The 14447-nt window shown below is 35.6% G+C and overlaps 1 protein-coding gene across 1 annotated transcript in view; it reads left to right on the top strand.

Annotated features, from left to right (window-relative positions):
- The window catches only part of nav3 (neuron navigator 3), a 205588-nt gene that overhangs the window by 42348 nt on the left and 148793 nt on the right, over positions 1 to 14447 (top strand). Inside the window, exons 2-3 of the mRNA XM_088923320.1 lie at positions 12321 to 12438; positions 13081 to 13133. Of these exons, the coding sequence (XP_088779446.1) occupies positions 12321 to 12438; positions 13081 to 13133 (171 nt within the window). The remainder of the gene's footprint in view (positions 1 to 12320; positions 12439 to 13080; positions 13134 to 14447) is intronic.

The following is a 14447-nucleotide window of genomic DNA, read 5'->3' as shown; positions in this document are numbered from 1 at the left end:
ACTTATTGTGTACAGTATGTACTGTAAGTGCATTACTGAAAAACATTATAATGTAATGTGATCCAGGGTTAAAGGTCACAGTGTCTGCACCTGCCCTACTATGGTATGTTTTTTGTACCAAAGGTCAGACAGCCATGATGCAGAAACTGATATCTGACTGGGCTCAGTAACCTGATCCTTTTCAACCGTGGTGCTTTGCAGTTTGGAAAGAAGTTCATGTTTTCTTTTCAAAGTACAGTAGAACAATATACATTTATACTGATTTTATTTACTGCACATTGGGATTAAGTGTTGAAATCTGTTCTTTTTGGCATTTTCTCTTTGTCATTTAAGGTTTTCTTCTCTAAATTTCTTAATCAGTATGATTATATATTTGCTTTCTATATATAATATACTGTATGTGATTCCCCATGTAAGTAGGTTTTCTGTCAGTCATCCGCATTCCATTGAATGAGAAGATTGCATCAAGCACATTTGTAATAACCGGGAAAACCACCCAGGTATACCTGGCTAACAAGAATTTTGAGTAGATTCATCCTGACCGTTGTTATCATAATCTCTTACTGTAAGGGTTTATTTGAGTTTATCTTATCTAAGTTAAAACAGTTATCCTTCAATAAAAGAAACCAGAGACAAATTGGAGAATAAAGCTGTTAATGGAAGACCATCACCTGATACTTAGAATTTGTAATCTTAACCTTTTCTCAAATTTGTGGTGTACACCACACATTCATTGTCTTCGTAAATGGTCCTTAGTATGTATTATTACTTTCAACTGGAAACATATCCTATTTTAAAAATCTATATACTGGCTATCACCCTTCATATGGTAAGTATTGAAAGCAGAAATGTTATTTTTTTCAAAATATGCTTGATAGTTATATAACCATTTGTTATTGTTTGCTAGATGTAAGAAAGACAAATTCTACGCCTTTCATTCCTTGTCAGATTCCTAGCTTTGAAAAAATGTAAGACCGTCAGTACCCTCTAGTGGGCTCATTAAGAATATGCTTTTAGTAGGCCATAGAGCACACATGGACATAGTTTGCAGAGGCAGCAGTTACACGGCTGGTCATCCAGTTAGAAAGCTGTTAATCTGACTTTAATAGTCAGTCCAGAAGATGTTGAACTTTGGCATTTGTTAATCACTTAAAATTATTGTAATCAGGCCATTTCCAGACTATGGCGTGCTCCTACTGTATGTTTTGATGTACATTTATGCTCTAATGATTTTCAGATTTTCACCTCTTCAGCAGTGTCTGTGTAGAAGGCTCATGTCTCTTTGTGTATGATGCTGTCAGAGCTGGCAGCCATCATAATGAAGCAAACTACTGCACAGCAATGGGTTACACCACCTTTTAAAATCTGGTTCAAAGAAAATGACTTATACAGTATTTTAGAAATGCTCAGAAGATGTACTCCAGGGTAGAAAATGGACTAAGACCATTTTCTCTAAGATTACAATGCTTAAAATTACATTTTTTTACTCGAAGAAGACCCCAGATTACTAATTACCAATATTCAATAGCTGCACAGCTAAAGACTTGCAGATTTACAGTACAGTCTTGTGTTTTGAAATGTATGAATTTGGGCTCTCAGGAGTAGCCAAACCCCAAGATAGTCTTTTTTTTCCTCCAGAGCACATTCACTGCTCTCTGATGTGGGAGAGATGGGTGCTTTGGCTCTAAATATTCTGAAGGCATAGTCAGAAAAGACAGATAATGTTTGAGAGCATTGACATTGCACAACCTTTCATTCACCTGAGGTTGATTAGATGGCCTGTTCCGGGGAAATACTGACATTTTGGATGTCAATTTTGAAGGCAGGCAACATAAATACATCTAAAGACCTGAGAGGTTGTGCCTGAAATGCCAGTTTGCATTTGAGATTCAGGTATTTAAGTGAAGACAAGGAGCTTAAATACCCTTAGAAAGAATGAGAGGATTTGAATGGACTCATGGAAGTTGTGGCTATGTGTTTAAACAGCGGTTTCTGAGATGTTACCATCACAAAAAAAAGGGGTTTGGTGTGGTTAATACAGTATGTCCTGTGCTGGCAGATACATTCTTGCAGATGTTTAAGAAACAGTTACTGTACAGAGTACTGTTGAAGATATTTGTTATTCCACACACAGTAGTTGGTATCTAAATGTTATGAATTTAATCTATTTACTGTACATTGGTCATTCAGAAGCACTGGTTCTGCTGAAGCCACTTCAATTCTTAACGCCAGTTGTCCTCATACAGAGGGAGTTCAGTAATGTGTTTAATAGTGATAGGCAAGGAAACTGAAATCAAGTAGTTCTAGTGGTTTGTGTAAAGGTCCGAGCAGGAGGTTCCCAGACAGAGACTAGAGACTTTGCATTATTCTGAAGTAGGTGCTTGTTCTTAATGTAATTTGAAAAACATGTCCTCAGAATAAAAAAAAAGCTAAACAAAAAAGGACATTGTGTAAAAGGTTAATACGTTTTCTCTAAGTTATAATGTGTGCTATTATAATTTTAGAAATCCAGCTACTCCACTTTCGTTCCTGCTGGACAGTAGCACTTACTGTAGCTGCAGGTACTGTATGTACAGTATAGTATGTTTAAAGCAGCTCACTACTGGATTACATTTATTTTTGGTTTCTTTATGCCACATTAGCTACACTAATGACATGCCCGACTGTGGTACTGATAAGTAATTCAAGGACAGTGCTTAGAGTGTGCCAGGAGTGAGTAATGACTAAAATGTTAACAGCCATTGACTCACCTTTTCTAAGTGGATGACAATAGGACCAGTCTTAATTAAATACTGCTTGAGTGCCAGATTAATTTTAGCAGGTTAAAATGGCTAGGCAAAGCACTGGATGACTCACTTTTAAGCAAGTACAACACTCTTTCCTACAATTTCTTCATAGGTATTGAATGAGATGTTTTTTGAGTAAGACTGGGAGGAAAATGGGGATTTCAGTTCTGCTATTGTCGGCTTTAGTTTTATTATGACACATGTGCCTTGAGACACACTGTTCACTTGATTTGTGCAAGTACAGAATTGAACCCATTAGCACATTTAGTATCTGGCAGATGGGGAAAGCAGAATCTGCAGATTGCCTTATTAAATGATAATTTCAAAACATCTAGAATAAAAATGGGCATCACATTTTATGAGACTGGCCCTTTTCTTGCTGGTGGAAATATGCCAAAAAAGGATGCCAGTTCACTCTAGCTGATTTCAGTACATATGGCCTCCAGTTTGTCTCCTTTCAATGGGACTTACAAGTCCTTTGGAACTGTGATCAGTAATTGTATGTTTTCTGTTTAAATATTGCACTATCATAATTTATTTGCAAAAAATACACATTTCCTTGTAAACTACTAATTATAGAGTGGGCACTAAATAACTAAGTATCATTCTGTGAGATGGAATTTATGCAGCATGGACTCAGTGCTAGATTTTGATTTTAATGCTCTTAACTTTGTTTACAGCACATGAAATATACAATTATAAGCCTCCTGAAGATAAACAGTATTACACTTGTTCTCCTACAGCTGTTAGATAAGCCTGTTAATTAAAACATAATTTGCTCTTGTATCCATTGAGGTTTTGTGTCATAGCTTGTGGTTTTATTAATTTATTCCCTCTTTTTCAATTATTTCTCATTTCTTACTTCTCTATGGTTTTTTGTTTGCGGCACATAGTGCCTTAGAGTCTGGAAGCTTGCCTCAGTTTGCCAGAACAAATTTGATCTGAAGTTTCAGCGTTTACATTCATTTGCTGTTTCCACCCATTTTTTAATAGAAAAATCACTTAATGTAAATAAAAGTGACAATAATGAATTAATTCAGCAGAGTTGGTGTTCTAAAAAAGTTTCACTGCCTGCCAAGGCCTGTGATAACAACCAGCTGATGTGTATGCTGGTAAGCAAACTGGACAGTTTTATTGAAAAGCACCCTAGAAAAAGGAAGAATCGGTATTGACTATTGATTAATATGTATAATAACCTTCTCAAAAGCATATGTGGTGGCATTTTAATTCAAACCATTCCCACCAAACTTCCTCTCATTATTAGCAATCTCTGCTGTATATCGTCATAGAGTTCTGTCACACCTCTTGAGCCATGTATCGTCTGCTCTTGTATGTTCTGCCCTTATCACCTCACAGAGCACTGCTGTGATGACTGCACTCCACTCTGTTGTCAGACTCATCCTGTAACATTTCACTAGCATTCTGACAAGGTAGCCAGTGCTATAGTACCAGTTTCAAAACATTTCTGTCTTCTGGTGAAAATGACAAACGATTTTTTTTGGTTATACATCATCATTGTCATGTTGAACGTTCTTCTCTCAAACGTCACTTTTCTCTGGGTTTTCATGATGCTGAAGACTGGAAGAATGTTCCTTTACAGATGAACCTGCCCTTTTTACTATATCTATTTCTGTTAACACCTTTATGTTTTAAGTCCAATGAAACAATCCTTGCCCCTGTTTTTCTTCTTAATCCTCTGGATTGAAAAATTCAGAAAATACTTGATCTGACCAGAAGACTCATCTCTGTTTCTCCTTTGATCAATCTTTTTGGTTTAGTGTCCATTTGTATAATTTAATTTGTTTTCCTTGTATGAACAAAAGTTGTCTTAGTTGCACAGTACTTACTGTACATGCTCATTATTGATTCCTTTGACAAGAATTCACAATTTAATATCTTCAGTACTGATCTGAAAATGGTTTATTCCGGACTTGGTGAACAGATTATATTTCAGTTGTTCCACCTATTGTGTCTCACTAATTTTTAGCTGATCTGGTACCAGGTCTTCTGCTGCCTATGGTCTGCTCTGTGTCGTGCATAGATAGAATTTCTTTTGTGTTTCCTCATGTAATAACCTTACTAGTAAAAAGCAGGTATTGTCACATGATCTGCACTGTACCATCTCCTTTTTTCGATTGCCTCTTTCCTCAATTATCATAACACTTTTCCTTTACTTTCTCCCACATTTTATAATGGCTAATTTCTCACTTAGACTGGGTGAAAAATTGGAAAATATCTACTCTATCGCTAATCTTCACAGAAGTATAATGCCACTAAAACATTTGTAAAATACTTGTGTTACAATTATGTTGTCTTATTAGGAATTCATTAAAATGTGAAGTGTAGACTACTGATATATACACTGTACACCCACATTTACACACAGCTTTAATGCTTAAACCTACTGTATTCCGAACATGGTGTACGATTTGCTGGTAGAATATTAGCAAAGTTATAATTTTGTGGTGCTATAATATTATGTGTGTATGCCGTGAGCATCTGAAGGTTACCTTGAAATGTTCAAAGCTAACTGATCAGTTGTTAAAGACTGAAGATTTTTTTTTTCAGGAATAACTTGCAAGTGATTACATTTTGTTTGGTTTTATTACGGAAGTGAGTGTCTATTTTTTCAGTTTTACTAATGGGTGCCATGAAATAAGGCTGCTGCTCTAAATTGTGTAAAACTGTTGTGCCAATTCTTGGGGAAAAATAGAATGTCAAGGCCAGTGTTGTTTACTCCACAGATGAATGTGCTTGTCTGGATTTCCTGTTCCATGGCCATTCTCAGTTTGAAGTGGTTAAGTACTTCTGTACTTAAGAACTTCTTGCCAGCAGAAACCGTTATAGTAACTGTTCCTAATTACGAGGTCTCTGGCTTGGCCAAGCAAATCATATTCTGTTTTACCATTTCATCTCCTTGAACCTTTTGAAGTACAGAACTCTGCTTTGACTGACATGTTTTGAACATCCAAGATGAGAATTCATCCAAATTATGTACCACTGTGTAATAATTTCATATTCTAGTATTTTATTTTTTTCATTTTTTTTCAGACATAATTTGGGCGATTTCCTGCAAATCATTTTGAGGTGTGTCAGAGTTTTCTGTAATTTAATTCTGGCACTGAGACTTGTTATCACACCTGTGCTATGTTAATAGGACCTGCTGTCACTAATTCTCATAATGTACAGTAAGTTAGAAAAGTGGTCTCATTCTGCATTTCAGGATATAATAAAGGACAAATGGTTTGGCAGATCTGCAGTAGATTGAGTGTCAATGATAAGTCATACATAAAAGAAGTAAAATGATACCAAAATGCCTGTTTTAACTGTTTCTTCAGAAGTTCTCAAATAGTGATTCTTAAATTAACTTGATATTGTTGGAGAACTGATTGAAGAAGCTTTTCAGGGTTGGACTTTCACCACATACTGTAGGAAAGTTAAAGTGAAACTTTGTTCTAAGTACTATGTCCTATGTGCAAACTGATAGTTTGGCACATTTACTAGATTTGCTTTGTTTTAAAATCAGGGGGCATCAACACTTCAAGTGATGTGCATTTGTTAAATATGGATGCTTGCTATGGAATGTTTTAGCTCTAGATTAAGATGTTCTTAACATTCAGCCTATTGCCGTTAAAATGTCTTCAGTATAATTATAATAGAAGGAAGCTCTTTTGTATAGTATATTTAGTTTGATTGAAGCTGTGTTTGATTCTGCTGTTCCCAGATATGCATACTTTACTATTGGGTATGTTTCTGCCAATATAAGGTGCCAGCTAAAAGCATTTTTTTGCATACAAAATAATATTATGTACATATACTGTATAATTAAAGGACTAATGGTAATCAGCATATTTTTAAAACATACAGTAAATATTCACTTTTTTTGCAAGTGAGGTGGGAAAAGGTTTAGTTACATTGTGAAATACTTGAGAATATGTTTGCTACTGTATGAATTTTTGTCCGTCCCAGTATGTGTGCTTTAATATTCATGAGTCTGAATTCTGTCTCCTGCTACTGTAAAGTGCCACAAACGTCTCAGGGGAAGGTTACAGAACATGAGAGGCAGCACATACAACTCACTCGGGTGTTGCTGGATAAACAGTTTTTAAACAAATATAATTAAATATGGTTGTTGTGAAGTAGGTTGCCTTCTGTGAAAAGTCTACCAAAAATCTTCCTCATCTGCTTGATTTTGGCTCACTATGCTGTATAATAACAAGAACCTCCAAGCTAATGCAACTAAGATATGTTGCACTATAATATTAAGAGTGTCTTTTCTAATTTTGCTATCTCCATTGTAGTTGTATTGCATTAATCTTAATAGCCTGCCAAATAGAAGCATTTACGAGAATCTCTTTAAATGACTTGAATGATTTACATTTAAAATGTTTTGTTTGTCTGAGGTCTTGTTTATATCCATTTTAAAATTGGCAGTGTTTTCAGGTTTTAAATCCAAATCAAATGGATTGCCTTCCAGGGATGTTTTAACGTATATTTGTATTGTCATGTTAACAAAAAGAACAAGAGCAACAAGATAATTTTTTAAAACTTCTTTTGTTTAATAGGAATCTAACAGTTTAATATGAAAAAATTGTATTTAAAATGTCTGCAACATAAATTTAGGTACCAAAGGAAAATGGACCATGACAACTATACTCTCACAGTTTTGTTGCTGTGTGCTTAGCAGTAAATGTTTTGCTAAAATCTTTTAATTAACTGAATTATTAAGAAGAACCTTATATTCCATTGCTCTAATATTATTGGATATGTATCATTATCATTCTTCCTTATCTTGAAATAAAATATAAATATGTCAGACTCACTGTAATTTTATGCTACATTGACTGTCTAACTGTGTTTTAATGCTGTACATTTTAACTAATAATAATTGAGAGAGCTTTAAATACTCTGAACTGAAAGTGTCATTTAAATAGGGGTTAAGTATATAAAGTCCATGAACAGAATGCATTCACTGATGGATTGCAGAGAAGAGCTCTTAAAATGTAAAAAAATCTACATATCAATAGCTTGACATCTTCTATTTCCTTTAAAATAAAGAGTTGTGTCTTTGCTTGACAAAGAAACTGCACTAACACCCTGTGACAGCAGCAGGGTTTGTTTGAATTGGTAACTGATGAAGTCAGCTGATCGCAGAGCATGGCCAGTAATTGTAGATCATCCAAATCTGCTGCCAAATGATCAAATTATTGCCATATGCCCTTTTGACCGCTGTGTTGGTTGCTTTCATGAGGTTTTGGGAAGATTCATAATATCTACTACAAATTCCCATGTTAAAAAAAATCTGAAATACAGACTGATGTTAAAAGGGGAAAGAAAACATTGTTCTTCTCTCTGGGCTTGTGGTTTAAGAGTATCACCAGCTAAAATTATGTATTTATTATGCTGGGATTTCGCACCTCCTGACTGCAGATCCAAACATCTGAAGTAACTGAAATCTCCTAGTATAATGTGTGTCGTGTATTACATTACACCCTGTCCCACGGACTTTACTTGGTCTTTAACTGCTTGCTAAACTTAATTTACATAGTATTGTATGTGAAGATCTATGGAATGCCAGGGTTAAGTGGAGGAATATTATCAACAGTATGGTTTAAGATTGATTTCTTTTCTGTTTTAAACAAGCCAGTTGGAAGTGTATTGTACTGTAATTCAAAGTATTCCCGTGTTGTTCATATTTCTGTGAGGTCTGTTGTAGGCTGGCATGCCGTTATTTCATGTCTCTTTGAAGAGGTTTGATGGAATGGTAGAATGATCAGGAATGCAAGTTATAATACAGCAAAACTATCTGTATAACAGCAAGTAATGCTGAGCATTAGCTATGCTGGTTTTGCATAGCCAAAAGCTTCTCTATCTAGCTAACACCTCCCTATGGAAGTTCTGAGCTACTGCATGTTACTTACAGTACCTGCACACCGAAAGACACTGCAATGTGATCAGACTATAAAGCAATCCATCTGCTATCTGCAAAGCATAGTCACATTGGCGTAGAACAGATTGTTTTCTTATGAGAACACGCTGAAGAATGTCTCCTCTTATGCATATGGAAGGTATATTGTTAGTTCTTTTAACAGCAGCTAAACTGTTTTAAAAGGTGGGGAGGAAACCTGAAATGTTTTTTGGAGGGTTTAGTCTTCGGATTGATTGGTAAGGCTGAGGGGGCATGCTGATGGCTAGAGCTTATGTGTAGCTTTCATAGTGGACAGCCAGGCAGTTTAAAGGCAAAATGTGGATTAGAATGAAATCAAACTGAATCACAGGAAAGACAAAATTAACCTATTAACTGAGAAATATAACATGATATTCTGTTCTAGGAAATTCACAGTATTGGGTCTTAAAGAGACCACATCTATTTTTTTTAAATAAAAAGCTATGGCTGGTTAAAGTACCAATAACAATACCAGTTTTAGAGATCGTGAAAGATACTTAGATTTTTATTTATATTTTTGGATGTCTGGGAAATTTGTTCATAGCTGAGGACAGGGTCAGATAAATTTGCATTTGTTTTATCCGTGATGTTTAGGATTGTCGTTAACTCTGGTTCTTGGCATACAGTAGTTTTTTTTAATGAATACATGAGGTATGCAGTTACATATCAGTTTCTTTATGATATTAGGAAAGATGTTAGAAATACAAGATTTACTGATATTTAGATAGAAGGCTAGGATGGAAAAGTGGCAAAGCTTTAACTGGTAACATCTGGTAACAGGCATAGTGTCCTCTTTCCTTTTTAGTCTAAACAACATGCAGCAAAGGAACACAGTTCACACAAGTTAAATATACTGTATGTTCTGAGAATTGTGACTTTAATGTACTGTATTCTGCATTTCTGTTTGCACTGGCTGCCATTGTGTCAAACTGAACTTGCTCTTGAATATTAAGAATCAAATACTAGAATGAGTTTAATAAAGTGCACCAAATGATGTGTTTTGACTTATTTATTATTTCATACTATACATACATATTTAATTTCTAAATTAAACAGATTAGTTTGCTGGGAATAAATGTAGTTTTTCTAGTATTTATTATTTATAAAAAGCTGTTTAGGAAAGATAAAAGCCTTTATATTCTGCTAATTAAATGCAAATTTCCTCATCAGATCAAAAGTATTTACTATGGAGAAAAGGCAGCAGTACAATCTATTTTCATTCTCCATTGACTTCTCTAAATGCTTAAAGACAATTATCGAGTTAAACAGGCAAGACATAATTTGGTTGGAAAGAATAAACTCTGCTTTTTTTGTCTCATTCAATTAATCATACTTTATGATTTCACAGAATATAGTGATATTTGGTTATTTCTTAAACTGTTTCATTTACTCCCATTGAAAAACAAATGGGACTTAACTACAAAGGAAAGTGTGAAACGCTTGATCGGCTAAATTGTTGGGTTTTATTGTAAATCATAGTAATAGTAATTTGATAGTAATTCTGATAGTCAATCAGAATTAATAGATTTGGACTATACTCTTATACGTACTTGTTATTAACTGTAATAGCGCAGGTAGTAATGAAAGAATTAGCAGTAATAGTAGTAGTATTGTACATTTGTGTTTTTATTTTCGTGGAATTGGTGTTTGGAAGTTAACGAGACCATATAAATGTGGTTTGGAAGCAGTTTCTAGTGTACGAAATTGAGAGTGCAACTGAGGCGCTTCACTTCTTCCTTTTAACTTCTCTTTGTGGGAAAAGCTGGAAAAAACCACAACAGATAATCCTTTGAACACTTGCTCTTTTGAAGCATGGCAGAGATATTAAAAGGAGAAAAAGTATGTTTAATTAGAAATGTGGGTGGTTTTTGAAGAGAGAAGAGTGTGTACTGTATGAGTGTGTTGGGGGAGTCATTTTTAATAAGGTAAAGGAGGAATAAAAAAGGACATTAGCCAAAAGCTGGTTAGTTGTTGGTTGCTAAAATTTGAAAATGTAAGACTTACCTGATAGACTGGCCCTCTTTTACTTTTTTTAATATGAGGCTTTTGCTTGTAATCACCAACGCTTCAATGTGTGGTTTAAGATGGAGGGAGTTTCCGGTTTAAGAGTACTTATGCATTAGTTTTAGTTAAACTAATGGGTATGGCATGAAAGACAAAACAACAGCAATAAAACTTGGTATGGTTGCCACATTATTAAGGGATTATGCAGCAGAAAATCAGCTAAGCTGGTTGCTAAGTGGGAAGTGAATAACTGGTTGTCTTGCTGTTTGGATTAATCTGAAGTTCACAAAAAGAGAGACTCTTTGAGAATGGTCACCAGAGTAATTGTGTGGTTCTTGGATGGACTCCCGTGGCCTTCTTTTTGAAACCCAAGAAACTGGCTTAACACACCGGATACTGGATGCCCGATTTTAAAAGCAAGTCACCCAGATAAAGCAGAGTTTTAATGCCTTCACTTTTTCAGTTCGGTTTGCATGAAATACTCGATACACCGCAAACGAACCACTGCATTTACCACTTTCATCTGTCAAATGCCGTTTTGGGTTAGCATTCACTTTTGTCTGGCAAGTGAGCAGAAACTTTTAATTAGAGTCTTCTGTAAAATGTTATTCAATGCAAAGACCCAGGATTTGATAAACGATTGCTTGTCATAACTGCTTTATATCAGCACAGTACTTTCGCAGGTATTCTGCTATTCCTATTCCTTAAAAAAATATTTGATCCATTTCAAAGTACACATACTGTATTAAACTTTTTGTGACATAGTAGTTTATGAAATGTGGTAGTACAGTAGCTCCTCCATTGCTGGTAATTATATTTATTTGTAGATGTTTACAATTAGATGCCAAGGGTTCTGTTTGTTAATAAATGTAATAATAGGAGACTTCATTAAGAAAAATGATGCATCTTTTGTCTTTTCAAAGCGTACTGTTTTTGAGTATGTGTGCTAATATTATCTTTAGTTTTAGGCAATAATATTGAAAGCTTTTTACAGTTTTGCTCTGAAATACTGTTTCTAGATGCCATTTTTTTCCCCTCTATCAAATATGTACTGTTGGATGCTTATACCAGCAATCTGTACCACCTTATGCAAATATTATTTGTGTGTCTCTGTTTTTAGTCTGTAAACTCCTGTCTGGTCTGTGTGAAACTGCCTCCCATTCTTTGGCTTTGACCGGAATTTCCTCATAAACAAACTTAAGCATTTTTGTGGTAATGCACAGTTTTTGAATATAATATTTATTTTTATGTTGGAGATGAATTGCTTCCCGCCTGTTTAGCTAACGTTCTCTATTTCAGTGAAAAGTACTTGTAGGGTGTAGGGGCTGACTGATTTGTGAATCAGCACGTTTCTGAATAAAGGCAGTTTGTTTTCTTGTGTGGTCAGAAGAGTGCTGACCCTGGTTTTAAAACAAACGTAACTCATACCTCAAATAGGAAAAGTCATAAACGTCCGTTGAGCATAGGGTTTCCTTTTTACTGCAGCAAGATAATGTAATCCAGAATAGAGTCGATTTTTGGGGGGATTCGAGTGTAAGCCAAAATTCCTTATCCCATTTTTACTCCGGCTTATTTCCTTGCAGATTTACACTGATTGGGCCAATCACTATCTTGCCAAGTCTGGTCACAAGAGGCTGATCAAGGACCTGCAGCAGGACATTGCAGACGGAGTTCTACTGGCAGAAATCATCCAGATCATCGGTGAGACCCCTGTATCAAGCTGTGGAAACAGCAACACTGAGCTTTGTGGAATTTTTCAGCGTCCACTGCCCCTTGCCTCTGAGGGAATGCTGCATAACATATCCTGACAAGGTCAATCCAGCTCAGTGGGCTGGGAAAGTTCTTTAATATTCATATGAAGAAAAAAAATATTTTGAGAATTTAAGTGGAAGCCAAAGGGTTCGTTTAGTTCAATTTCAAACCCCAGCTAAAGCAGCAGCAAAAACCTATCGCCTAGCACATAAAGCTGGATTGTAAAATATTTATGTGCTATTAAACCATGTGTCTCCCATGTGTGCCTTTTGCAGGCTTGGAGTGGCTCGTGCTTTTTTTTGGGGGGGCTGGCTTGAAACTTTACCCCGGCCCTTGAAAAAGACAATCGCTATGGATTTTATGTCAGTAATCATTTGGCAGTGGCTGATGAATTAGCAGACGACTTTCTTTTTTTAACTTCCCTCCTATTATATGGGAGCTCATGGAATCCATCTCTGAGAATGTTATTTCCTAACACATGTTGAACTATATACTGCAGCATCCCACAGCAAGTGCTATTTTTTAGGTCTTGCTGGTAACGGAGAGTTCTCTTACTCAATATAATTATTTTTTTTGTAACTTTTTTCATAGCGAATGAAAAGGTTGAAGATATCAATGGCTGTCCCCGAAGTCAATCTCAGATGGTGAGTTGCAAATTTTTTTGATTTGTGTTTTTGATATGTTCATGGAAGTACAGCTGATTAAAAACTCATATGGTATGGACACCATTACAGTCTGTGTGAATTTGTGATTTTTATGGTTATTTTACTCTGCTTTAGTGTCAGAACAAACTTTGTTTACCTTATTTCTGTCAGTCTAATACAAAAGAATACAAATGGTACTATTTAAACTTTTGAAACAAAAGTAATAGCAACAAGAAAAATGTCATTAACATGAAACTGGCTATACATACAAGGAAAACAGCACTTATATTAATAAAAATTAAAACATTTTTTTACAAAACAGGTTAGATTAGATTGCATTTTTATTTCTAGACTTGTTGTGGCAGTAGCTTATTTTGCAATAAATTTAGTTGCACGTAGCTACTTGATAACATAAAATGAGCACATCTCTTCTTAGACAAAGACCTAAGTCATATCACAACTGTAGCATAAAATCCAATATATTATTTCTTTCAGTTATAGTTGTAAAATCACCAAAACCCTGACCTCTTCAAAAAAAATATTTTTTTTGTTTTGTTTTGTGTGGATGATGAATTTTACTCTTCCAGGTTTTCTCTGGCCCATGTAATTAAAGGGGACTTATATTTTTCATATTTTTGACTTTGAGTGCCAAGATCTCTGTTTCAAGTCTCCCGCTCTTCAGTGCTCTGAAAGGAGATTTTCCACGCTGCATTTGTCTCTCAGAACAAATGACTAACCAGTGGGGTTCAGTCTCGATAGGCTGCTGCTTGCAACATATAAATAGCATTCAGTCTGCCCATAAGCAGGTCAGTTTTGACTTGTGGGTCACCAAGGGCTTTCACAAATAGCACTCAAGTTATGAGAGAGCTCGGCAAATGTGGTATGGACCTCTTTTCTTAAGTAGAAGAGAGATTTTTCTTTCATTTTTGTTGTGTGAGTTGGTCATCCGTTCTTTTTCTTTGTATACCCAGAAGGTCATGCTTGCTCACCTGTTCTCTGTATCAATTGGCACGAAACTTCGTTAGAAGCAAGTGCAAGCTCTTGATGTGTTTTTGTTTTGGAAGCAGCAAGGGGTTATGTGATATTGTCAGCCTGATTTTACCCATCGGCGTCAAAGCTCCATGCTCCCACTGGATTCTTCTTGCACACTTTACCTTATTGTAGGGCACGCCAGTCTGTCACCAGAGAGGCTTCAGATCCAAGGTAAAAACAAATCGCACTGAAGTGTTTCTTCTGTTTATTGCTGCGTGGTATGAGCTTGGACTGATGCTGGAGTGTGCTGTATGCTGGAATGTGCTCAGCAGGGGAGGCGCA

The sequence above is a fragment of the Atractosteus spatula genome, chromosome 8 (genome assembly GCF_055471065.1).
Source record: "Atractosteus spatula isolate fAtrSpa1 chromosome 8, fAtrSpa1.hap1, whole genome shotgun sequence".
In the NCBI taxonomy this organism is placed as follows: domain Eukaryota; kingdom Metazoa; phylum Chordata; class Actinopteri; order Semionotiformes; family Lepisosteidae; genus Atractosteus; species Atractosteus spatula.
The sequence above is the reverse complement of the archived record's forward strand: the minus strand, read 5'-3'. Positions and strand labels throughout refer to the sequence as shown.